A 21,659-nucleotide genomic window follows, 5' to 3' on the forward strand; every position below is an offset into this window, starting at 1 on the left:
GATACTCACGGTCTTTGGATATGGACTCGCGTAAGGAGTGGGACCGCATCTTCAAACCTCGCCTCGCCCAAAACGACGCATCGTACGCGTCTGGGGAATACATGCTTGTGTGCACGAGACCTTGGCGCGACGGCCATGGGGGTACATTCGCGCGCTAGTCGCGGCCCACGCATGCAAAAGGTACTGGCAGAGTGGATTGATGATGCCTAGGCCGTCATCCGGATAGTCCGGATACTGGCACTAACGGCAATCTCAGCAGCATTTGGCAGTCGGCTGGCTTCTTGGTCGCATCACACATCGTCGTTGTCGTCCATGATGTCAACTAGCGAGGCGAGTCCAGCGGACGTGATCACAATGACAGACTTACACTTCCTCCTCGCGACCGATAGCCACCTCCAGGACGAGCTTGCTGAAGTGTGCCACCTCCTCGATGCGTACGCAAGCGACGGCCTTGCCGAGTCGGTCTACAGCACGTCGTCCGACAACGAGACAACCAAAAAGACGATCGACTCGATTCTCGAGGACTTCCACACAACGCTCGACGAAGAAGCCGTGGCGCCTGCAAAAGCACCAAAGGCGCCGCGTCGGAAGCGCAAGAAGATCATCGACGAAGAGCCGCTGCCAGCGGTCGGCGCACGCAACAAGTTTCAGTACCGCCAAAAGCAAGAGATTCTACGTCTCCGAAAAGAAGTCGCCGAGCTCCAAGAGACGCTCGAGACAAGCAAGGCGTCGACGGCACTTACGCAGAACGTCGACTGGGAAGCAGCTGCGCGACGCCACTTTGCTGAGAGCCGCCGCGCGATGGCCGAGCACCACCAGTTGCGCGCGGCCGTCGCGCACCAAACGACCTTGATCGACTCGATGAAGGCGTACATCCACAAGAAGCCTCGCATTGACGTACGTCATATGCACGCCTCACGCGACAAGGACGATCCATGTGCTAGGTGACCTCGAGCGAGGAGACGTGGGCCCAGTACAAGCTCGCCGCGCAGCACTCGCTCCGTGTCGCGGCCATCCACGCGATCGCCGACCGGCAGTACGCTCGGCAGCGGCCTGCGTTCGACAAGGCTGGCCTTCTCGCCAACGACAACGAGGTACACATTGCACGGGCGCTCCGGCCACACGCCGAGAGCTGCGTGTTGCTCGAATTCATCAACCAACTACGACACCCCGCGCCCTTTCACGTCATTGGTGATGCGATCTGGTCCGTCATGAATGGCGAGAACGGCCAAGAGGTGGCTGCGGACGCGACGCAGGTACCTTTTTATGCATTTGACAAATTGTCATGTGTGCTGTAGACGATCGACCTCATTGACGACGATACGGTCTACCAACGATACACGCAAGCCATGTCGCCAAGTACGACGATTCACGCCAACACGATCGCCAAGCAGTACCGGGAAGACCACCGGCGCGTCATCGTCTGGCGCAATGTGCTCGAGGACGAGCGCGTGCCGCACATGTCGCGCGGCGCACGCGAGCAGCAGTGGGGCTGGTACGATGCTGCGAAGCTTCGTACGACGATACGAAAGTTGCGTTTCGATAGGGCGATCGCGGAAGACGAAGGCCCGCGGCAGTGCAAACTCACAATCTATCTTCAAGTGCCGTTGGACCGGAGCCACTGCGATGACGTGGCACTCGCGCAAGCGTCGTTGCAGCAAATGCAGTTTAGCACGCCGACGGACAATGCACAGGACGCAGCGAGCCGCCCGGTCCACCCAACGGCCGCCGTCATGAGCGCGCTCATGGGCAAAGGCCGGCTCTTTGAGCTCGCCCTGCGCAAGGCGATCCGGAAGGCCATCGAGTCGCACTACTACGCGATGAGCCAGCCTCGCGTCGGCGGTGTATGAGGCAGCGGCGCATACGAGGAGACCCAGACCCACGATGTGACCGAGCCTACGCCAGAGCCGTAAGTCGACTAGAGTAGTACCGTGCTCAACGCACGTACCAAGCGGCGCCCACTTTTCGTAATCATGCAGAAGGACTTCGTGTTTGCCTCTAATTGGTTCAGCGTCGCGGGGTCGTTGAGATGAAGGCTCACTGCATGCGGAGCCTCTACTCATCTGCGCCAGCATGAGCTCTCCGCCAACAAGCACCACGTGGTCGCAAGCGCCGGCGTCATGCGCTGCCATGGTGGCCTGTTTGGCAAAGAGGAGTGATGGTCGCAAATGTGGGTCATTTTACTGGACACTGCCGAAGGTCGCCGAGTACGGCAAGAGCGATGGCAGAGAAGCGAGCGATGATGCATGGCCTCGAGTTCCTCATCGCGACGGACGCGGAGCTGCACACGGAGCTCTCGGCCATGTGCGACCTCCTCGACACGCTCCACGGGAGCGACAGCTCGTCTTCGTCGGCGACGGCCACGTCGCCCATCGTCGAGGCCGCGCTTGACGACTTTGCGGCGCCGGCGCCGACCAAACGCAAGGCCGAGACCAACCTCGTCCGCGCCAAGAACAAGTTTCAGTTCAAGCAGCGCCAAGAGATCTTGCAGCTGCGCACGGACGTGACCGCGCTCCAAGCGCGCCTGCGCGAGCTCAAGGCCAAGGGCGACGCCGCGCTGCCGCCGACGACGATGTGGTCGACGATCGCCAAGCAGGAGCTGCTTACCAAGACCGAGGCGCTGCAGGAAAACGCTCATTTACGCAGCGAAGTCGACCGGCAAGTCACGTTTGTCGACGCGATGCTAACGCTGCTCCGAAAACGTCCGATGCTGCAGGTACGTACGTGCAAGACGTTATGCGCATCGAAGACGCCTCATTAGACGGACGTTCACAACAGCCACATGGCCGACTGGAAGCAGTACAAGCTCGCGGCCGCCCAGCACCTCCGACTTGCCGCGATCCACGCGATTGCGGATCGCGAGTACTCGCGGCAACAGACGGCCTACCTCAACGCCGGCCTGTACCCGGTCTCAGGTGTCCAAGACTACCGGGCCGAGGCGGTCACTGAGCCCAACGGCTCGGTCACGGCCAAGTTTATCGTGCGCGACACATACGATGCGCCCATGGATCTTGTCGCGGAAGCGTTCTGGGACGTCTTCACCGGCGACAAGGTCGTGCCCGTGGCTGTCGGTGCCACCTACGTACGTTACTGCGAGTCCTCGAGTCGCATGACATCTTGTCCACCGTAGACCATCGAGCGCATTGACAATGATACAGTATACCAAAAGTACCACGCGGCCGTCGGCGGCATCCCGATCCACCTCAACGTGATCGCCAAGATGATTCGCGAGCCGTCGCGACGCCTTATTGTGTGGCGGTCCGTGCTCGAAGACGCGCTCCAGCCGCATCTGAGCGTCGGCGTCACCGGCGTGCAGTGGGGCTGGACGACCGTCGAGGTCGGCACGAACGGGCTCGTGGACTTTACGTTTCTCTGCCACGTCAACACGTGCCGTGCCGAAGACGAGCATGAAGTGCGAGCCAAGATGCGCGAGTTTCGCTTTTGCGAGAAGGACGCGGCGACCAACTTGCCGTGGGACGAAATGCGTCGCAGCCCCATGGAGGTCTTTATGGAGCGAGGTCGACGCTGGGAGATTACGTTTCGCGAGTCGATCGCTGACCGCGTCCGCGCCTACCACGCCGCAAGACAGGCGAGTCATGTGGCTGTGTAGTACTACTCGTGTTTGTGATGGGGGCGAGACTAATCACACGCCGCCTTGTTTGTATCTTCTGTGCATTCTTTTAGCCTCGTCGGAAACGACTCTTCAAGTCTCTGCGAAGAGCGCCACCGTGGCCACGATGTGAGCCGTCAAGTTACTACGAGGCCACTTAAAAGGCGTGTCCAAGCCGCACTTTATAGCCCTTCAGCTGAGGACTCCATAACTCCCCACGGGAAGTAAACGGATTTCGAAGTAAGAATAATCCGATGACAAAAGGTGTCGATGGCAAAAAGGTTGCTGGGTTTGGAGGAATGGTCGTCTTCAGCTGCACGCAGCAGCAGAGTGATTCGGACACAGACGATTTCAAGGATCGCAGCCTCTTGGCCAAGACCATTACATATATGCTCATACTATGCACCCAGTTCACACCGCGTCCGCGTCGCAGCGCAGCTACACCAGCCCACAGCATGGAGTTTTTGGCTTTTTTATAACTAAAGTTACTAGCTCATCAACCACATTTCGGATGTCTTCGAGTGTAGGCAGCGACAGATTGAGTCTCCGCTTGCTCCTCATATGGTAAACACTGCGTAAGCGAGTCGCAGCTAAGAGTCGATCTTATCGCTGGTCGAGTTGGCACTGTGTTCGTGTTGGCACTGCTGACTAACGAGGATGTATGGGTGCGAGTTCCTTGCCACGGAACGATTCCTCGAAAGGAGACAACGGTTGATGCGCGCGTGCAATGCACACGCCATGAACGTCCAGTGTTGTCCGTCATCGTATCTACTCGAAATACTCTAAATACTCTATACTCTCCTTGAGAATAAACCCGGGAATTCCAGTCCACCACATGTGTTCGATTAGCGTTACGTCCAGCTCAAGTTAGAGTGGTACTTGCCGCTGGGCCGTGCCGGCTCGTGACATGTCGGCGACCCGATCTCTCGATGGAACTCCAGTTGCTGGCCCTGTCTAAGGAGATGAGGCGGGATTCACAAGCTCATTGTGCATTTGCCCTCGACACCCGCACTACTCGTATCATCATGAAGACCACGTCGGTTGCGCTCCTTGCCCTGCTTGGCGCGACGCAAGTCGAGGCCCACGGCCGCATGCTCTCGCCCCTTCAGCGCGGCTCGATGTTCCGTCTCTCGCAGTTCAGCTTTGTGCCCGAAGACTGGGACGACGATGGGCTCAACGCCGGCGGCATTGGCTCCAAGCACGGCGTCTGCGGTGACCCGTACGGCGGCACACGCCACCACGAGACGGGCGGCAAGTACGCGCTCTTCCCCAAGTATGGCGAGAAGGCGATCGCGGCCTGCTACAAGCCGGGCTCGACCATCGATATCGACGTCCAGATCACGGCCAACCACCGCGGCAGCTTCACGTTTGGCCTCTGCAAGCTCAACGGCAAGAACGACAAGGAGACCGAAGAGTGCTTTACGGAGCTCAAGCGTCCGAACGGCGAGACCAAGTGGAAGCTGCCGGGCGGCAACAAGAACTTCAAGATGCAGTACACCCTTCCGGAGGGCGTCACGTGCAGCGGCGACGCACACTGCGTGCTGCGCTGGTGGTATACCGGTGGCAACAACCCCGGTGGCGCCGACCAGCAGGAACAGTTTTGGAACTGCGCCGACATTAACATTAGCGATACGTGCGACCCGTCCAAGAACCCGAACGTGACGCCCGTGCCCACGGACCGCCCGTCGCCCAACGATGGCGGGTCGAGCTCCGGCTGGGACGATGAGCCCACGGACGCGCCCAAGCCCACGACCAAGCCGACGCACGCGCCGACGACCAAGCCCACCACCAAGCCGTCTGAGAAACCCACCACCAAGCCGTCGGAGAAGCCTACGACCAAGCCTACGAAGAAGCCGTCGGAGAAGCCGACAAAGGCACCGGCCGAGCCGACCCAAAAGCCGATCGACATCAAGGACGCCAAGAAGGCATGGGAGCAGTGCGGCGGGAAGGACTACACGGGCAACACTGAGTGTGTCTCTGGCACGATCTGCTCGACGCAGGACGAGTGGTACTCGCAGTGCATTCCCAAACGTCTGCGCTAAACCAAATTTCATGTTTTGATAAAACCTCTAATCCTATCCCTGTATTTGTCCAAAACGGGTTCTATTCACGCATTTTCTCAGAGCTCGTAGTAGCCACGCTCGGAAGTACCGGCGCCAGCACCACGAGCTGACACCAACTTCTTGTCCTTCCAAGTACTGACATCTTGTCACTCGGCGCGTCCACAGAGGCACGAGATTGCGCGACTTCGAAATCCGGATACGCAGTCGGTTTTACTCTGCGATGCTGCGCAATGTGCTGCTCATGGCGACGAGCGGCCTCGTGCTCTTCTCCAAAGAGTTTGCCAACGCGATCGCGCAGGTCCGTGCGTCAAATGACAAGTTGTGCATCCTACACGACCTCTAGCCCCGGCTCATTGGGTCGCTCCTCACGGCGATGCTCGAGTTCTCGGCCAAGACCACGGGGGCGCCCGTGTCCTTTATCGAGTTTGCCAACGGTACATCGACTCGCTCCTCGTCCGCTGCACTATGCAGCGATGCCTTAGTCGCCGTCACGATCGTGACCAACGAGAGCGCCAAGGTGTGCTGTGCGCTCTTCTTTGACGTGGCGGACGGCCCCAAGTTTGGAGCGTTCCTCGCCCACGAGATCTTGGCCGCGTTCGTCGACGAGTACGCAAGCGACCTCGGCAACATTGGCCACAATTTACGGGACTTTCATGGCTTTCACTACAAAATTTCGGAAATCATCCGCGACGCCATCAAGCCGATCCTCGCCACACGTACGCACTTGGCCTCGTCAGGTTGCAGTACGATCGTCAATGATGCTAGTGCAGCAGCACCGTGGGATTCAAAAAGCCATCCTCGTCACCGAAGACGCCGTGACGCACGCGACGGTCGAAGTCGACCAGCTCGGTGTGTTGGTCAACCTCCAGTCGCTGCGCAACCTCGCCGCCAACATGAGTTGCCCATGCATGCACTCGATATAAACGCTGAGTCAGGGTGTAGTGGCCTTTGTCGGGGACAGTGCGCAGTCGGTGACGATCCAAGGCGGGCGCAATTGCAGTATCCAAGTCAGCGCGATTGAAGCCAACGCGACATTGGTCGTCGCGTTCAGGAAGGGCGAGCACGCGGCCAGCTGTCTTGTCGCTATCAACGACGCCATGCACATGCTCACGCGCGGTATGTCGAGGGCGCTTGCATCGTTGTGACAGTCGTGTAGTCTGTCACTTGCTCAAGAATTTACATCAAGCCACACGGCCCACATGACGACAACACGATTTACCAGCCGTGATTTGTATGTATCAAGTGTGTATCAAGTCGACTACTAGTACACGATAATGGGGTTAGCTGGCCGCGAGGACCGCGGCGGCGGCCTGCGCTTGGGCATGCAGCGCCTACGACGATGATAAGACGAGGAAGGCAAACCGGTTGCAGTGTGTACGCGAAACTCGTGCACTGGAAGGTCCTGGAGGTAGACGTTCTTGGCGCCACTCGCGTCCTGGATGGTCCACTTGAGCGTCACGCGCACGGACGGCGCCGCGGGTGGCGCAAGCCGCACACCGAGCTGCCAGTCCAAGTCGGCGAGACGACTTGTCGCTGTTGTGGGAGCGTCGCCCCGGACTTGGCGCTTCCACCGCTTGAGGAGCAGAAGCGCAATTGCATCGCGGTGCCGAATGCTGCCCAATGCGGCGCGAAGACTGCCAAGGCAGGCCTCCCACGCTGCTTCGTGGCTGGCTTGCACCTCGGCGCCCATGGACGCGACAGGATACTGCAGCTTTTGCAGTGTCAAGCCGCTACATCGACTGTTAGGACTCGCAGCTCGAGGTCCGCGGTGCAGACCGAACAATGAATTGGAGCCCGGCAGCGATACTACGTGCATGGGACGGGTCACGAAGGCGAAGCTTTGGCTCCTGCATGGTGCGATTGAACGATTGCCGGTCGTATATGGAGGCTGTACCGTGGATATGCGCGCGTGCAGCTCGGCTGTTGGCTGGAGTTCACAGGCGAGGCCCACCTAATCAAGGACGTGAAAAGGCTAGCACCGAGTGACCTCGCCACGCACCAGGTCTTCGAAGAGTGCGCTGTGCTGCGCTGCCAAAGCGTCGAGCAAGGGAGGAAGAAGCGGCCAGCCTACGCGCAGGCGCCGTCGCCAAGTTGGTCGACGGCCGCGACGACGTACCCGGGCCACAGCGCAGGAACGCTTCCATCGTCGTCCAAACCAAATCTTTGAGTCCCTGTCAGACGCAATGCATAAAGTTTCACAGACTCAGCATCCGGATACATACCGGATGATGACGTGGCGCTCCGCCTCGCTTGCACCAAGGTTGGCATTGACGCTGTGCCTTTTACGTACTGCGGCGTCAGATACCATACAAGGCTCGTGCAGTTGGCACGACCGACTGCGAGTCAGGACCATTGCTGTCGACGTGCGTACACTTCTGCAATACGATTGGGACCGATTCAATGTCGAACGCACGACAATATACGACTTTAGAAGCGATATTCGATAGTCCTTCTGATTCTTTCCAGTCTTTAACGCTAGGATTCTGCTGATTGTTTTTGATGAGGTCGGCGCGCTCGTCACAATTGGCGTCTCCATACGGAACAATCATCGCTGCTTCCAGCCCGCTTCGCAGTAGTAGGAAGCGTACTGGAATAGAGCGGCGCCATAAGAAAACTGCAGTTACCATCGATAATCGATTATACAAATATGGCTAGCAGTTGCGATTATCTGGACCAAGTTGTCTCTTCTTTCGATATCAATATACACGCGAGGACGAGGATATCATCGACACCGGAAAAAGCGTTTCAGTTTCGATGGTTTATCCGGCACATTGCGTCGATTATCCGGATACTGACCTCGCGGTGTGTTTTTCGAAAGTCGGCTTTGTGGTCATCGACCTCCTTGCGCTCCGCCGCCGCCATGATCCAGAGCCTCTTCATCCTCACGTCCACGGGCGAGATCATCATCGAAAAGCACTGGCGGGGCACGACGAACCGCCATGTGTGCGACTTCTTTGTCGAAGAAGTCAACAAGTACAAGCTGCGCGAGGTAGAACCCTGAGCGACAACCAAGCTGGCAGGTGCCATGGCCATGCATAGGAGGTGCCTCCAATCCTCAACACGAGCAAGCACTACTTCATCAACGTCTACCGTGAAGGCCTCTTCGTCCTCGCCGTCATCTCGCACGAGGTAGGCGCGATAGCCTGGCTGCAGCCATGCGCTGAGTAACGACGACTAGATCATGCCATTGATTGTCATGGAGCTGCTGCACCGCGTCGTCTCGGTCTTCCGCGACTACTTTGGCACGTTTGACGAGAATGCGATCAAGGACAACTTTTCGACTGTCTACCAGCTCCTCGAGGAGATGATTGACAACGGCTACCCACTCACAACCGAGCCCAACGCGCTCAAGTCCATGGTCGCGCCGCCGACGACCGTCAACCGCATCGCCGCCATCGTCTCGGTACGACCGACAGTGTTCTCGCCTATCGTCACGTATGTCCAAGGGTCGGTCGCGCGTCAGCGATGTGCTGCCCGACGGCGCCCTCTCCAACATTCCGTGGCGCAAGGCTGGTGTCAAGTACACGCAGGTATTGCTGTCTTTTCCACTACATGCATTATGAAGGCTCGGAATAGAACGAAATTTACTTTGACATTGTCGAAGAGATTGATGCCATCGTTGATACGCACGGCCAAATGATCTCGTGCGAAGTCAACGGCATCATCAACGGCCACAGCCGGCTCTCGGGCGTGCCCGACCTCACCATGGTGTTTGTCGACCCCTCGGTCATTGACGACTGCTCATTCCACCCGTGCGTGCGCTACTCGCGCTACGAGCGCGAGCGCGTCGTGTCGTTCGTACCGCCGGACGGGCAGTTTGAGGTACTTGATAGATTGATATAATTTGGTCCGGAAGACGCTAACTCTGTCGATAGCTCATGCAATACCGCGTCCAAGTGCAGCAAATGGTGCCGCCGATCTTTTGCCAGCCGCACATCAAGTGGTCGGACAAGGGTGTTGGGACACTCGAGCTCTCGTTGGGCTCGCGCAACATGCCGACGCTCGTCTCCAACACGAAAAAGCCGATTCTCGGTATGCGACATGTGTATAGTCCTTTTACTATAACGATTTGGCGTCTAGCGGAAGAGATTACGGTCGAAGTGACCTTTCCCAAGAGCGTCCGCACGGTCGACACCAACACGGAAGTCGGCAACTGCCTCTACGACGACTCGACCAAGGTACCCGAGACCAACAGACTCGATGTCGACTGGAGCTGGTGTGCTAGACGATCAAGTGGAACGTCGGGAAGCTCAACACCAAGAAGAACGTGGCGCCGACGCTCAAGGGCTCGGTGCTATTGCAGCCTGGCGCGGCGATCCCAGGTACAAATTTAATTTTACGAGATAGAAGGACATTCTTGATCTACCCTTCATATAGACGAAAAGCCCATCGTGCTTCTGGGCTTCAAGGTGCCGTTCACGACAGTGAGTGGGCTCACGGTCGAGACGCTCGTGCTCACCAACGAGTCGTACAAGCCGTACAAGGGGGTGCGTACGCTGACCAAGTCGGGCCGGTTCCAGATTCGCATGTAATGGCGAACGTCGCGCGTCGATTCGGCACAATACATAGAGTGGATACTGCATTTCGTTTTGAGCGACTTGTCTGACAGGCGGATCGTTAGATTATCGCAGATGGTAATCAAGAGTTATCTTTTTCTATTTTTTATCATGTCTCATAGCCAAACGTGGTTGAGCGGAGCCCTTACATGTCCTTTTGCTGTCGTCGCTACTTGCGCCGGGGGCTCACCACTAAGGCCGCACTGGCCCCGCGGGGGCTGCTATACCCCTTTCGAGCGGCCACCTTGTCTTGGGCGTCGGTTCGAGCCTGCAACAGCGCGTGCACCAACGCATGATTTGAGTCAAGCTCGGCCCGCGCCACGTCGTATCCTACGCGGACTTATGAGTGCGATGAAGAGGTCGGCGATGCACCACCTTTGGCGTACGTCGTCGCGGCCAGGTCGTATTTCTTCTGGTGTTCGAGCTCGGCGCCGTAGTTGAAGTAAGCGATCGCGAGGAGGCTATCGGGCGTCGTCTTGTCTTCCAGTCTGCCACCGCGTTCGTGCGAGAGGAGCTCCACCGCACAGCGCGCGTGGTCGGCCGCGCGGAGATGCCGGCCCATCGCCGACAAGATGGCGCAGATATTGAGGTGCGTTCCCGCCGGGTTCTCGGCCTTTGCTCCTGACGACGCCGACTCGAGCGCGAGCGTCTTCTCGAGGTACTGGATCGCGGCGTGGAGTTGGCCGTGTCTAGTCCACCGCGTATACTAGAAGGTTCGTATGACAATATTGTACTTTTTGGCGTAGCACGCAAAGTTATTGAGCGTGATCGCGCGGAGCCGCTTGCGCGTCGCGACGTTTGCGTATAAGGGTCCGTCCGACGCCGTGTGCTGGTCGGCGGTCGTGAGGAGCCGCAGCGCGTCCTCCGACTGCCCTACACAAGCAGGTATCGTCAGACAATCGAATGCAATGTCGGTACCTTGGCTGAGACTCTGCATGGCCACCGCGTTGCAGCAGAGAATGTGCTCTTCGTACATGGCTTGAACCTAGGTAGAGTCACAATGGTGCATGCTAGCAAAAGAGAGACGAGCTACGTTGGCGTCGTCCAGACCAAAGACGGTGCGCAGCAGATCCAGCGCGGCGTCAATGTAGCGGCTGCCATCGGCAAAGTCGTGGCGTGCCAGGACCAGCTCCATGTAGCTTTTGAGAAGCTCAAAGGCGTCTCTTGGCGAGCTCTCGATCGCTCCTTGGACACCGTCCCAGAACGTCTCGTGGACGTCCGCACTCGCCATGCCACGTACAAGGCGACGCAATGCCAGCTATAAAGTGCTTGCGGCTGCTATTTTGAGATTTTGAGATTTTGAGATTTTGAGTTTGCACATTTGAGCGCTGGGACACACAACAGCACAGCGCTTCGCCTCCGTATGTGCAACACAAGACAATGTGTACATCGCGGCCAGCTTTCTTCAAAGAAAAGATCTCAAGGTTGAGTGGATCTCTTGCAGTGGATTCATGCCCCGCGCTTCGAGGTCGCCGGTTGAAACGGGGTGTATTTTTGTCATTTTTGCATGACGCGCAAGGTGAGCACCCGAGCGACGAGCCTCTTGGACGCCGCCGCCGACGCGTTCGACTCGAACGGACGCCATGACGTTCCGGACGACGCTACGATCTTGTCGCGGGCTGTGGACCCAAAGCTGCGCATTGGCTGGACGCAGACACGGAGCGAGCTCTACGTGTACATTCCCGTTCGGCCTCGCATCGTGCAAAAGGGCGTCAACATCCTCGCCACCGAAGCCGCCGACAAGGTATTCATCTTGAAAATTGGCGTTGTCGTGCAAAGCCTCTGCGGCTAGAGTCACTGGCTCACGATCATCGTCGACACGATCCCACGCGCGCACGTCCGTCTCGCCCACCGCGTGCTGTCGCGGTCGCTCGACTGGGAGATTGGTCCGCAGAAGGAGGCGAGTCCCTTCTACGCGCCTGCGATTGCGATCGATCCCGCGTTTCCGCAAGAGGTCGTTGTCACGCTCGTGAAGGAGGCGGCCAAACATTGGTCAACTCTGTACTACCCACCGCAGTAGTCACTATGCGCACAAATCAGCCTTTGTATCACAAATTACGGCTTGCGGAGTCGGTTCAAACGACAAAAATGCAGTATTAGAGCTGCGACGGTGCCTGGCAGACAAGGACGTCACGGGACGTCGCCCGCGAGGCACGTCGCGTGCGAAGAAGTGCAACGAGAAGGGACACGAGCCCGACACAGATGCAGCCGCTGGCAATAAGAAGCGCGCTCGTTTGATCCATCGACGCCGCCGTCGTCTCGGTTGCTGAGGCGACAACCACCGTCGTGACCTTGCCTTCGTACGCGTCACTGACGCCAAATGTAGTGGATGCCTTGGCGGCCGAGAGCGTGAACGCTGTCGGGACCAAGTCGTCGAGGCAGCTCGTGTTGAGCTGCGCAATGTTGCCGCCAAGGCGAATATACGACGCCAGCACCGTCGTCGCGCACGTGGGTTGCCCCTATTTGACATGAGATGGGATCGCGTGCAACATGGGAGCGCACCGGGGACTTCACTGCCGTGCGCAGGAGGCAGCTGTGGCCGGCGTAGGGGTAGGTGATGAGCCGCGCACGGTCATCGCTGTGAAAGTCACGCGTGACGTTGACGGCGATACCGAGCGGCGTCTGAGTGTCGAGGACGCCGGCAAAGACGAGCACCGAGCTTTGCGACGGCAGCTTTGGCGTCGTGAGCAGCTTGGCGGGGTAGGTAAAGGTGACGTCCGGCTTGTTGATGCCGTCGCAAATGTCGGCTGATGCGCCGGTGAAGACGCAGTAGTCGTGGTACTGATTCGTGAGGTTGAAGCCAAAGAGGTTGTTGAGAAAGCGAGTTTCGAGCTCAGTTCGGGACGGCACGGGCTGCTCCCACATCTCCGAATACGAGACGGCACCATAGAGCAGCGCCGAGCTGTCTCGGTCTTGGTCATTGGCACCGCCGGTCGCCAAGTCGGAGGACGCGAGGCGCTCGTTCCACGCGGCCAAGAACTCTTCATCGCTGGCCGAGCACCGGTTGAGGCGGTAGATCAAAATAGGAATGAGCTCTTGCGACCCGACGCCGGCGGCGAGCAGGAGCTTGAGGCGGTGTCGAATGGCCCACGACGGCGGCACGGCTGCGTCCAAGTAGTTGGGCAGCGCGCGGACGCACGCCGCGGACCGGGCCGTCGCGTTGGTGTCGAGCGTGTGGTAGAGATTGCGGAGGACCTTGGCGGGATCTGTGCCGAGCTTGTCGCGGCACGTAGCATCGTCCTTGCAATAGTCAAAGTACGTGTCGACTAGCACACTGTATGTTAGAAACAGAGACATCTTGTCATCATCGTCGTACCTTCCTGCAGGTAGTCAAGATTCCAGCGGGAGAAGAGGCCCGAGACGCCGTCCAAAATGTAGCCCTTGACCGTCGGTGGGTTGAGCGCCATGAGCCGGCGCACCCAGTGTGTGCCATAGCTGACACCGTACACGTACGTCTCGGCATTTGGTGTGACCGTCTGGATGAGAGCCGCCACATCGCTTGCCGCGCTATGCGACGAAAAGCCCGCGGCCGCATCGTCGCCGTAGACCTGGCGCACGTTGCGGAGGCACTCGGGCAGCTCGGAGGGGCTAATGGAGGTGCCCCACGGGCTGCCGTTGGTCGTCGCTTCGGTCGTCGCGCAGTCCAAATACGTGCTCTTGCCCGTGCCGCGGTGGTCCATCGTGTAGACGCTCACGCTCTTGTTGAGCGCGAGGTACACATTCTGCATGTAGCCTTCCACTACATCCAGAATGTGAGCAAAAATGCGATCTTATCGTAGAAAGTGCAAACTCGGAACGTACTGTTGATGGACGACGCGCCGGGGCCGCCTTGCAGCAGCCAAATGGCCTTGGGCAAAGCGCCGTTCTCGGCTTCGAGGCGCTTGACAAACACCGAGATGTTGGTCGTCGTCGAGGCGCACGTGCCGGGGTAGCAGAGCGGTGCGTTGAACGTTGCGCACGTCGTGTTGCGCCAGTCCTTACCAAAGACGGCGGCCGAGTAGCGCAGCGGGCAGTGGAGCCAGCCGGTCGTGCGCTCGAGGGCGGCGACGGCGCTGGCAGCGACGAGTAGAGAGAGTGCTGCGTACCGCATGGACAATGGCAGAATGGCAAATGGTGTTCGTCCCGCAACTGGTTTTTGGCCAATCAAAAGCAGTATCTTCGACGCACATCAACATGACAGTTGAATTTTGTAATTTTTGTTGTGTGTGGGGTTGTGTATACCGATTGGATAGGATTATCCAGTCCGCTAATGGATACTTTGAATTCGAAAAAAAATCCAGCGCGAGCACGCGAACCAGGTTCTTTCGTCCATACACATTGCACTTGCCCTTGGTCAAGGACTCGATCGACAGCCAAACAACGTTGCATTCGACAGCGATCCAAAGCTTCTCGTCAGATAGCTACTTTGTACAATGGTGCGCGGTGGTGCCGGGTCGTCAAGAAGCACCTTGGAAACAGCGTGCCGGGTCGTTCTCGACCCGGCCACGGCGCCAACAACTCAGCGCGGTTGCCAGGGATGTTGGTTTCTGTGCTGCAAACGACCTGGTAAAGTCCAATGGATAGTTCGATCCGAGCTCAAGTACCTGCCCATTATTTGACGGAGAAGAAGCCTTAAACATCCTTGTGTCATATTGAGCTCGGCGAGGAAGGGCGACTAGGTTCGGATTTGGAACCGACCGGCCTTGGTGAGCGTGCGCACGCCCTTGTACGGCTTGTAGCGCTCGTTCGAGAGCACGAGCGTCTCGACCGTGAGACCGCTCACCGTCGTCATGGGCACCTTGAAGCCCAGAAGCACGATCGGCTTTTCATCTGCGCCATACAATCAGCGGAATCGTCTCCCGAAGCAAATTACCAGGAATCGCGGCGTTCTGCACTAGCACAATGTTGCCCTTGAGCGTCGGCGTCAAGATCTTCTTGGGGTTGATCTTGCCAACCGTCCATTTCAGCGTCTATGAACGTGGGCCTTAGTCGAGCAGCCGGAACGGACGACGCAAAGACTACCTTGGTGGCGTCGTCAAAGAGGCAGCTGCCCACGTCCGTGTTGGCGTCGACCGTGCGCACGCTCTTTGGGAACGTCACTTCGACTGTAATCTCTTCGGCTAGTGTCGTGGCTCAGACAACTCGAGTGGAGAGATTTGTCTTTACCAGCAAATGACTTTTTCACCGAGTTGGCCACGAGCGTCGGCATGTTGCGCTGGCCAATCATGAGCTCGAGCGTGCCGACGCCGCGCTCCGAGTACGACACGCTCGGTTGGCAGTAGATCGGCGGCACCATTTGCTGCACTTGGACGCGGTATTGCATGAGCTATCAACAGACATATTGTCTTCCGGGTCAAAACATATATCAATCTATCAAGTACCTCAAACTGCCCGTCCGGCGGCACGAACGAGATGACGCGCTCGCGGTCATAGCGCGAGTAGCGCACGCACGGGTGGAACGAGCAGTCGTCAATGACAGACGGGTCCGTAAACACCATGGTGAGGTCCGGGATGCCCGAGAGCCGGCAGTTGCCGTGGATCGCGCCGTTGACCTCGCACGAGATCATTTGGCCATTGCCATCGACGATGGCATCAATCTCTTCGACAATGTCAAAGTAGATTTCATTCTACGCATTACATGAGTAAAGACTTGTGATGGGCGAGGGTACCTGCGTATACTTGACGCCGGCCTTGCGCCACGGCATGTCCGACACTGCGCCGTCCGGCAGCACTTCGCTGACCCGCGACTTGCCCTAGATGCAATACGCTCGTACAAAGTTTGGTTCTAGATGAGAGCGGTACCGAGACCATGGCCGTGAGGCGGTTGACGGTCGACGGCGGCGCGACCATGGCCTTGAGTGCGTTGGGCTCCATTGTTAGCGGGTAGCCATTGTCGAGCATCTCTTCGAGGAGCTGGTAGACCGTCGAGAAGTTGTCCTTGATGGCGCTTTCATCAAACTTGCCAAAGTAGTCGAGGAAGACGGCGACGACGCGGTGCAGCACCTCAATGACGACGAGGGGCGACACCTGTGCCAGCATTTAGCCGGTAGGGAGGCAGCCCACGACGTACCTCGTTGGTCACGACCGCGAGGATGTACAGCTGCTCGCGGAAGGCGCTAATCAAATAGTGCTTGGCGGTCGCAATCACCGGCGGCACGTCCTACACGGAGCAGCATACTGACTTTGCCGTTTGGACAGGCAGCCGTACCTCGCGCGCCTTGTACTTGTTGACTTCTTCGACAAAGAAGTCGCACACGTTGCGGTTCGTCGTGCCCCGCCAGTGCTTCTCGATGATGATCTCGCCTGTCGGCGTGATGATAAAGAGGCTCTGGATCATCGCTCGGCGTCAATTGCCACACTGGGCGCTCAACTTTGTCAGCTTGCAAGTGCTCCAATCAAACGCGTCCATAGGACGAAAAGGACGTGATTTTGGCCACTCCTGGCACGCCACGGCGAGGCGCGGCGGTGATTGGCCAAAAAGATATCATTTTCCAGTTGAGGTGGTCGACGGCAATAGAGTTATATTTGGTATATAGTGTGCGATTTGCTCGTATGCTTGGGATCGGATGCGATGACAAGTCTTCCACTAATTTCGATCAACATGCACGACGATATACAGTGTACAAGTTGATGCAGCATCGCCTGTACCTCAACGTCGATCGAGCTACTAGTATACCTTGAAAGGAGCAGTAACTACGTCGTGAAACGACTTGCAAGTATGAACTACCTTGACGCCATCGAGCATGCGACGACCATGGACATCGATGGCGAAGACCGCGAGTACACCGTCTTCATGGCAACCAAGTCCAAAACCGAAGTGCTCAAACGACGTAGCATTCGATGTCGACGATATACGGGCTCAAAGTATCCAACTAGGACTGCGCCCCCCGGGGGACGTGCCCCCCACCATTCGAGACACACGAAAATGCGACCACGCGCTCACGCCCGTGGCGCCGCGACGCAAGCGCATCTCGATGCCGGAGGCTCCCCCCGACGACGGCACCGAGACGTGGCACCCTGTCCGTTCTGCCGTTGTGGAGCAAACGATGGGCTGATGATTCGAGGTACTAGGACGATGCAGACAACTACCTCAGTGGCCAGCCCGCGAGCGAGCACGGAGCATGGCAAGCCGAACTACGCCTGCACAAGCGAAGAGTGCTGCATGCGATTTGGCACGACCCGCGGGATCCTGCCATGGCTGCCTTTCTGCAGGCGCAGTACTTGCACATTAGCAATAACGAGCTCGTCCACTGCATACAGTCGGCGATCGAGTCGCTCGGCCATGCGCTGTACGAGTCACTGCGCGCCTCGTTTCAACGAAGATTGAACCATGGCTTTTTCTCGGCGGCCGCGACGTCGACACGCCTCTTGACGACCTTCAAGCTCGAGCTGCGGAGTCAGGTGACGCCCGATACCGTGCGGCAAAAGGTAAGGCGGTGACAGCGTTCGTTTGTTTATGCTCAAGAGTCGTAGGTGCTCTGGGGGCTCTTGGAGGAAAAAGCTGGAGCGGTGCGCGCGCACTCGTCAGCGGCAATTGCGCCGGGACACATGACCCTCGGACGATTCAAGTTGGAGGCAATGGCGTCGTTCATGGCGACCAAAGATGCTGCGAAAGAGAGCCCGCGGCTTCGGCACCAGCACCAACAAATCCTTCTTGACCAAGTGGCGAGCTATGTCGCGAGTCGCCCGTTGGTTGCCCACAGCCACAATGCGCACCCGAGTTGGAGACGATCACTTGTTGTACGACAACAAATCAAATATGGTGTTATAGGCATCATGGTCGACGAAGCAGCGGACCGACTCCGGCACATTCTCTGTGTGCTGTGCCACGTATCGTGTCTCAAGACGATTCCCATGCACTACAAGGTACAATCTGCCTGTTGAAACAGTGAGGATAACGATACGTAGGCGGAGATGGTGCAGGCGGCGACACCGCTCGTGGCACGCCGAGGCCGGATGCTCGTCTCACCCGAAGTGACCTCGACCTGTCTCTATGTGCTCGTTGACGGCTGCCTCAGCGTGCATTTCGAGTCGGGCCACAGTGTACAAAAGTACCCCTTCTCTTGTTAACTGGGACTATAAAAAATGACCGATGGTGTAGAGAGCCGTTTGATCACTTTTTCTGCGGCGAAGTCGACTTGCTATCGGCGCAGCCTGGCACCATGCGCGTCACCGTCGCATCCGACACGTGCTCCCTCGCTGTCTTGGAGCGAACAGACTTTGACACCATCTTGGAAAAGGCCATCGCGTTGACGTCGTCATCGTCGTCGCTACAGCGGCCCCCGCTCACGACGCCGGGGGGCATTGGCTTGCACCCTCGACGCCCCAAGACAGCGGCACCACTGGGCCACACGGTCGTACGAACGCCAGTTAAGCCTATCGCGCACGACGACCAAGTGCGCGAGGCCACCGAGGCGTCGCGAAAGCACCGGCACGACTACATTGCACATCGACGGGCAGAGCTCGAGGCCAAGCGCGCGGCGGCGGCATCCGTACGACCAAGGGGCCTACTGGCATCCATATAACTTGTCTTTTGGTTAGGCTCTTGCAGCGACCACGGCCGAGACCAAGTCGCCGCGCAAGTTTACAGCCAAAACCAAAGCACACATCCACCTCCTTGCGCGCCTCAAGATCTCGATGACGCCGCACATGTCACGCCCCAAGGCGGCGACGCCCGACGCCAATGCGACGGCATTGCCGCCGTTCGCCTTTTTCCCGCGCTTTCCCGATGCATTTGACGTCCGCCACGTCGAGCTCTTGTACATGGTGCGAAATGATTGGCCGACGTCGCGACGGTTACACTGTGTGGTTAGGGTCCGCAGGCGTTTGAAATGGACGAAATGCGGCTGGTCGAGTGCGGACCGCCGCTGCCCGAGACGCCGAGTCTCGTGCTGCCGCCCAAGGTGCAGATCGACACGTCGGTGCTGCTCATGGAGCACCTCGCCTTGCTCTCCGGACGACGACCGCCAATGACGACGACCAAAGCCGAGACGTCACACGCCCGCGCACACGTCGAGTGGCATAGCACGTCGTGGACAGAGCCGCAGCTGCCATCGCAGCCCGACGCCACTCTCGCGCAGTTTACTGAGAGTCGGAAAAAAGTGTCGGCGCCCGTCGTCAAGGGCCAGAAGACACCATATGCGTCATTGGCCATGTACTGTTACAACTGGAGGCCCGAGGCGCCAAAGGCCGTCGTCGTTTCCGAGAGTGCAATGAGCCCGTCACAGACGGCGACCACCGTCGGAGCCGTCACCGTGGCGTCATTCTCGGTGGGCGACAAGTTCCAGTTGCTTGCTAATTGCATCTTCTCTGTAGCATCTCTTTGGCCTCGACTTGGATCCAAGCGCTGCTCCGATTGACGGAGCACTCCACCAAGCCGACGGCGACGACGAAGTCTTTTTCAATGACGTCATAGACGGTCATGGGCCACATGCAGACGCTGCAACCTCGCTCAGTGGTCTCAGCACGAACGACGTCGCAGCTTTGCCAACGGAAGCAGCACCAGAACAGCCTACGCCTCTCGCATCACCGCATCGGAGCTCTACAGCGCACCGAGATTCGACTTTGGCAGCCGTACCCGAAGACGACGATCATTTGCAGGGCACAAAAGATGAAGACGCCGATCTCTCGGCGCCCGACCAGCTCGATGTCGACGTGGAGGTTGCGAGTGACGACGACGGCGCGCCCCTCACAACCAAGCACCTCTTTCGAATACCATCAAAACGACCAACGCCGAGCTCGACGCGCAAGCTGCTCCACAACGATGCCACGTCACTCGCGCGCAAAGAGGCGTACGACCGCCTTGTCCGGCAAGCCTCCCAAATGCCATCGACGTCGTCGTCGTCACCGCGGACGCAAGACGACCGGTTGCACGAACTTGCCTACGAAGAAGCCCTCCGAGACGTCGCGACGGCGGACGACAAGCATGGCACGCCGTGCCCGCTCCGACTGCACATGCAGCAGCGTATGGAGTCGGTCTTTACCGCGCTTCAGCTCAGCGCCAAGTGCAAACTCGAGATCGTCATGAAGTATACACAGAAATCACACGCACCGCACTTGGCGTCGGCGCTCGAGCTCTGGGAGCGGGTTCGAACCTCGTTGTTGCCACCATTTTTAACAATGTTTTGCCGACAGGCGGTCGTCTCGATTGCCGACCGCGAGCTCACGCTGCACAAGATCCACGACTTTGAGCTCGTCGCGAGTGACCCGCGGCGGCATTTTCAGACCATTTCGACCGAGCGCCTCAAGGTGTAGTATCAAGTTGTCAAGATGCTATCAACATGATAGGAACAACGCCAACGCGACAAACTCTTGCTCTTGTTTCAAGCCCACTCGACGTACTGCGCGAACGCACTGCAGCAGCTGTACGACAAGTTTGGCGACACCATTTTATACCACGACCGGCCCTATCGAGAGAAAATGGCGCACGACTACACCGAGCTGCTCTTCGACCTCGAGTGCGAGCGAGTTCGTATCTACTACGGCGGTGTGTCGCCCGACATCATTGACGAGACGGCACCGACGATGACGACGGCCGTCGACGCGGCGTCGTCCGTGCTCGTGCGCGCCGTCAAGGCCCGGGGTGACAAGGACCTCAACGACCTTCGCACGTCGCTCACAGAAGCCCGCGCGGCGCGAGAAGCCGCGATTGCCTCAGCGCAATACGAGGTAAGACACCACCCTAAGGGTTGCAGACGAAAACTATGAGTAGGCGAGGGAGCGGCGGCGGGCGGCCCGCGTACCCCGTCGACCGACGCAGCCCAAGGAACCGAGTCTCCAGGACGCCCTAGGGCGCGTGTTGCACCGACCCGCCAAGCCATGGACGACTATTTTATAGCGACAAAAGACGTTGCGATTTCTGCGTGTTCACGTACACATGCCTCAGTGCTTGTCAACTCAGATTCGCGTTACGTAGTCCTACCAGGAGTGGAAGATCGCGCTACATCTCGATCGCACCTCGTTGGTAATAGAGAGTAATCGCGCGAACTGTATGTCGTTTGGTGGCGGAGTATTGCGTCACGACACTGAGAACCCATCATCCTATATCGCCAAATGACATGTGCCAGTGCAGACAGAGGTGTCGATAATATTAGCACGGGCATTTTCATCCCCTAGGCAGTACTAGGAGTGAGTTTGGCTGCGACCACAAGACTAATTTGTACATTGACCCAGAGAGCGCATCAGTATTGGTCTTTCGGTTTCTAGCCGATCCACGAGGTATCTTTCGGCCATGTTGGCCCCTAAGATCACCGCCTACAACCATCGATGCTGGCGACTGACGAGACCCGAAAGCGCAACGGAGATCTTGGGCGAGACCTCTATATCTACCAATTCTAGGCATCACTAGTGGTCCGCCAGGTCCATCAGTCCCCATTGCTCCTCACAATACTCGCATGTGGTCCTGCGCCCTATTGCTGCTCTCGACGTCGCTACTCGCTACAGCGTCTGCTT

The 21,659-nt window shown here is 58.2% G+C and overlaps 11 protein-coding genes across 13 annotated transcripts; 7 read left to right on the top strand and 4 right to left on the bottom strand.

Annotated features, from left to right (window-relative positions):
- The first annotated feature begins 271 nt into the window (after positions 1-271).
- Positions 272-2,005, top strand: SDRG_14949 (hypothetical protein). The gene is made up of 4 exons (XM_008621109.1): positions 272-897; positions 945-1,256; positions 1,299-1,495; positions 1,547-2,005. The coding sequence occupies exons 1-4, from the start codon at positions 313-315 to the stop codon at positions 1,848-1,850; spliced, it is 1,398 nt and encodes a 465-aa protein (XP_008619331.1). The 5' UTR covers positions 272-312; the 3' UTR covers positions 1,851-2,005.
- A 185-nt stretch (positions 2,006-2,190) lies between these two features.
- On the top strand, positions 2,191-3,672 carry SDRG_14950 (hypothetical protein). The gene is made up of 3 exons (XM_008621110.1): positions 2,191-2,716; positions 2,762-3,082; positions 3,131-3,672. Exons 1-3 carry the CDS (start codon positions 2,222-2,224, stop codon positions 3,608-3,610), a joined length of 1,296 nt encoding a protein of 431 aa, XP_008619332.1. The 5' UTR covers positions 2,191-2,221; the 3' UTR covers positions 3,611-3,672.
- Positions 3,673-4,610: 938 nt separating this feature from the next.
- SDRG_14951 (hypothetical protein) lies at positions 4,611-5,652 on the top strand (the record flags this gene model as incomplete). Its single annotated transcript, XM_008621111.1, has 1 exon — positions 4,611-5,652. The coding sequence occupies exon 1, from the start codon at positions 4,636-4,638 to the stop codon at positions 5,650-5,652; it is 1,017 nt and encodes a 338-aa protein (XP_008619333.1). The 5' UTR covers positions 4,611-4,635.
- A 189-nt stretch (positions 5,653-5,841) lies between these two features.
- On the top strand, positions 5,842-6,932 carry SDRG_14952. Of its 2 annotated transcripts, XM_008621112.1 has the most exons (6): positions 5,842-5,971; positions 6,017-6,107; positions 6,156-6,389; positions 6,439-6,570; positions 6,616-6,789; positions 6,830-6,932. In XM_008621112.1, exons 1-6 carry the CDS (start codon positions 5,894-5,896, stop codon positions 6,874-6,876), a joined length of 756 nt encoding a protein of 251 aa, XP_008619334.1. In that variant the 5' UTR covers positions 5,842-5,893; the 3' UTR covers positions 6,877-6,932. The 2 variants fall into 2 exon arrangements, with proteins under 2 accessions (XP_008619334.1, XP_008619335.1); XM_008621113.1 differs by having other exon boundaries at positions 5,894-5,971; positions 6,616-6,885.
- Positions 6,877-7,834, bottom strand: SDRG_14953 (hypothetical protein). The gene is made up of 6 exons (XM_008621114.1): positions 7,790-7,834; positions 7,673-7,740; positions 7,568-7,624; positions 7,450-7,520; positions 7,052-7,403; positions 6,877-7,004 (listed from the first exon to the last, which is right to left on the bottom strand). Exons 1-6 carry the CDS (start codon positions 7,815-7,817, stop codon positions 6,954-6,956), a joined length of 627 nt encoding a protein of 208 aa, XP_008619336.1. The 5' UTR covers positions 7,818-7,834; the 3' UTR covers positions 6,877-6,953.
- Positions 7,835-8,492: 658 nt separating this feature from the next.
- Positions 8,493-10,321, top strand: SDRG_14954 (hypothetical protein). The gene is made up of 9 exons (XM_008621115.1): positions 8,493-8,662; positions 8,713-8,802; positions 8,852-9,076; positions 9,120-9,203; positions 9,250-9,495; positions 9,549-9,705; positions 9,754-9,851; positions 9,899-9,995; positions 10,051-10,321. Exons 1-9 carry the CDS (start codon positions 8,534-8,536, stop codon positions 10,203-10,205), a joined length of 1,281 nt encoding a protein of 426 aa, XP_008619337.1. The 5' UTR covers positions 8,493-8,533; the 3' UTR covers positions 10,206-10,321.
- SDRG_14955 (hypothetical protein) lies at positions 10,306-11,505 on the bottom strand. Its single transcript, XM_008621116.1, has 5 exons — positions 11,263-11,505; positions 11,148-11,214; positions 10,964-11,102; positions 10,605-10,918; positions 10,306-10,559 (listed from the first exon to the last, which is right to left on the bottom strand). Exons 1-5 carry the CDS (start codon positions 11,458-11,460, stop codon positions 10,399-10,401), a joined length of 879 nt encoding a protein of 292 aa, XP_008619338.1. The 5' UTR covers positions 11,461-11,505; the 3' UTR covers positions 10,306-10,398.
- Positions 11,506-11,736: 231 nt separating this feature from the next.
- SDRG_14956 (hypothetical protein) lies at positions 11,737-12,316 on the top strand (the record flags this gene model as incomplete). Its single annotated transcript, XM_008621117.1, has 2 exons — positions 11,737-11,973; positions 12,022-12,316. 2 exons carry the CDS (start codon positions 11,737-11,739, stop codon positions 12,247-12,249), a joined length of 465 nt encoding a protein of 154 aa, XP_008619339.1. The 3' UTR covers positions 12,250-12,316.
- A 9-nt stretch (positions 12,317-12,325) lies between these two features.
- Positions 12,326-14,319, bottom strand: SDRG_14957 (hypothetical protein; the record flags this gene model as incomplete). Its single annotated transcript, XM_008621118.1, has 4 exons — positions 12,326-12,688; positions 12,732-13,495; positions 13,546-13,968; positions 14,031-14,319. The coding sequence occupies 4 exons, from the start codon at positions 14,317-14,319 to the stop codon at positions 12,326-12,328; spliced, it is 1,839 nt and encodes a 612-aa protein (XP_008619340.1).
- A 258-nt stretch (positions 14,320-14,577) lies between these two features.
- SDRG_14958 (hypothetical protein) lies at positions 14,578-16,579 on the bottom strand. Its single transcript, XM_008621119.1, has 9 exons — positions 16,417-16,579; positions 16,279-16,368; positions 16,011-16,235; positions 15,878-15,961; positions 15,590-15,835; positions 15,375-15,534; positions 15,231-15,328; positions 15,082-15,178; positions 14,578-15,038 (listed from the first exon to the last, which is right to left on the bottom strand). Exons 1-9 carry the CDS (start codon positions 16,543-16,545, stop codon positions 14,884-14,886), a joined length of 1,284 nt encoding a protein of 427 aa, XP_008619341.1. The 5' UTR covers positions 16,546-16,579; the 3' UTR covers positions 14,578-14,883.
- A 257-nt stretch (positions 16,580-16,836) lies between these two features.
- SDRG_14959 lies at positions 16,837-21,211 on the top strand. 2 transcript variants are annotated; one of them, XM_008621121.1, is made up of 14 exons: positions 16,837-17,038; positions 17,085-17,227; positions 17,280-17,636; positions 17,682-17,928; positions 17,980-18,074; positions 18,117-18,259; positions 18,310-18,700; positions 18,750-18,974; positions 19,022-19,477; positions 19,524-20,294; positions 20,343-20,456; positions 20,496-20,876; positions 20,920-21,078; positions 21,124-21,211. In XM_008621121.1, exons 1-13 carry the CDS (start codon positions 16,927-16,929, stop codon positions 21,043-21,045), a joined length of 3,561 nt encoding a protein of 1,186 aa, XP_008619343.1. In that variant the 5' UTR covers positions 16,837-16,926; the 3' UTR covers positions 21,046-21,078; positions 21,124-21,211. The 2 variants fall into 2 exon arrangements, with proteins under 2 accessions (XP_008619343.1, XP_008619342.1); XM_008621120.1 differs by having other exon boundaries at positions 20,920-21,211.
- The last annotated feature ends 448 nt before the right edge of the window (positions 21,212-21,659 follow it).

Source organism: Saprolegnia diclina, assembly GCF_000281045.1.
Source record: "Saprolegnia diclina VS20 unplaced genomic scaffold supercont1.81, whole genome shotgun sequence".
In the NCBI taxonomy this organism is placed as follows: domain Eukaryota; phylum Oomycota; class Saprolegniomycetes; order Saprolegniales; family Saprolegniaceae; genus Saprolegnia; species Saprolegnia diclina.

Excerpts from the sequence above, each read along its gene's own strand:
- SDRG_14949 (XM_008621109.1), top strand. The coding sequence starts at position 313 with ATGATGTCAACTAGCGAGGCGAGTCCAGCGGACGTGATCACAATGACA. Across the intron at positions 1,257-1,298 it reads TGGCTGCGGACGCGACGCAG|ACGATCGACCTCATTGACGA; the intron begins GTACCTTTTTAT and ends TGTGTGCTGTAG. Across the intron at positions 1,496-1,546 it reads CGCGAGCAGCAGTGGGGCTG|GGCGATCGCGGAAGACGAAG; the intron begins GTACGATGCTGC and ends GCGTTTCGATAG.
- SDRG_14950 (XM_008621110.1), top strand. The coding sequence starts at position 2,222 with ATGGCAGAGAAGCGAGCGATGATGCATGGCCTCGAGTTCCTCATCGCG. Across the intron at positions 2,717-2,761 it reads GAAAACGTCCGATGCTGCAG|ACGGACGTTCACAACAGCCA; the intron begins GTACGTACGTGC and ends ACGCCTCATTAG. Across the intron at positions 3,083-3,130 it reads TGGCTGTCGGTGCCACCTAC|ACCATCGAGCGCATTGACAA; the intron begins GTACGTTACTGC and ends TGTCCACCGTAG.
- SDRG_14952 (XM_008621112.1), top strand. The coding sequence starts at position 5,894 with ATGCTGCGCAATGTGCTGCTCATGGCGACGAGCGGCCTCGTGCTCTTC. Across the intron at positions 6,108-6,155 it reads CTTTATCGAGTTTGCCAACG|TCGCCGTCACGATCGTGACC; the intron begins GTACATCGACTC and ends GCGATGCCTTAG. Across the intron at positions 6,571-6,615 it reads CAACCTCGCCGCCAACATGA|TGGCCTTTGTCGGGGACAGT; the intron begins GTTGCCCATGCA and ends GTCAGGGTGTAG.
- SDRG_14953 (XM_008621114.1), bottom strand. The coding sequence starts at position 7,817 with ATGGAAGCGTTCCTGCGCTGTGGCCCGG. Across the intron at positions 7,741-7,789 it reads GTTCCTGCGCTGTGGCCCGG|GCTGGCCGCTTCTTCCTCCC; the intron begins GTACGTCGTCGC and ends GCCTGCGCGTAG. Across the intron at positions 7,521-7,567 it reads TGCACGCGCGCATATCCACG|GAGCCAAAGCTTCGCCTTCG; the intron begins GTACAGCCTCCA and ends CGCACCATGCAG.
- SDRG_14954 (XM_008621115.1), top strand. The coding sequence starts at position 8,534 with ATGATCCAGAGCCTCTTCATCCTCACGTCCACGGGCGAGATCATCATC. Across the intron at positions 8,663-8,712 it reads ACAAGTACAAGCTGCGCGAG|GAGGTGCCTCCAATCCTCAA; the intron begins GTAGAACCCTGA and ends GGCCATGCATAG. Across the intron at positions 9,496-9,548 it reads CGCCGGACGGGCAGTTTGAG|CTCATGCAATACCGCGTCCA; the intron begins GTACTTGATAGA and ends CTCTGTCGATAG.
- SDRG_14955 (XM_008621116.1), bottom strand. The coding sequence starts at position 11,460 with ATGGCGAGTGCGGACGTCCACGAGACGTTCTGGGACGGTGTCCAAGGA. Across the intron at positions 10,919-10,963 it reads TTTGCGTGCTACGCCAAAAA|ACACGGCCAACTCCACGCCG; the intron begins GTACAATATTGT and ends GCGGTGGACTAG. Across the intron at positions 10,560-10,604 it reads CGCGACGACGTACGCCAAAG|GATACGACGTGGCGCGGGCC; the intron begins GTGGTGCATCGC and ends AAGTCCGCGTAG.
- SDRG_14958 (XM_008621119.1), bottom strand. The coding sequence starts at position 16,545 with ATGATCCAGAGCCTCTTTATCATCACGCCGACAGGCGAGATCATCATC. Across the intron at positions 16,236-16,278 it reads TCGCGGTCGTGACCAACGAG|GTGTCGCCCCTCGTCGTCAT; the intron begins GTACGTCGTGGG and ends ATGCTGGCACAG. Across the intron at positions 15,962-16,010 it reads GCCTCACGGCCATGGTCTCG|GGCAAGTCGCGGGTCAGCGA; the intron begins GTACCGCTCTCA and ends TATTGCATCTAG.
- SDRG_14959 (XM_008621120.1), top strand. The coding sequence starts at position 16,927 with ATGAACTACCTTGACGCCATCGAGCATGCGACGACCATGGACATCGAT. Across the intron at positions 17,929-17,979 it reads CAGCCACAATGCGCACCCGA|GCATCATGGTCGACGAAGCA; the intron begins GTTGGAGACGAT and ends ATGGTGTTATAG. Across the intron at positions 18,075-18,116 it reads CGATTCCCATGCACTACAAG|GCGGAGATGGTGCAGGCGGC; the intron begins GTACAATCTGCC and ends AACGATACGTAG.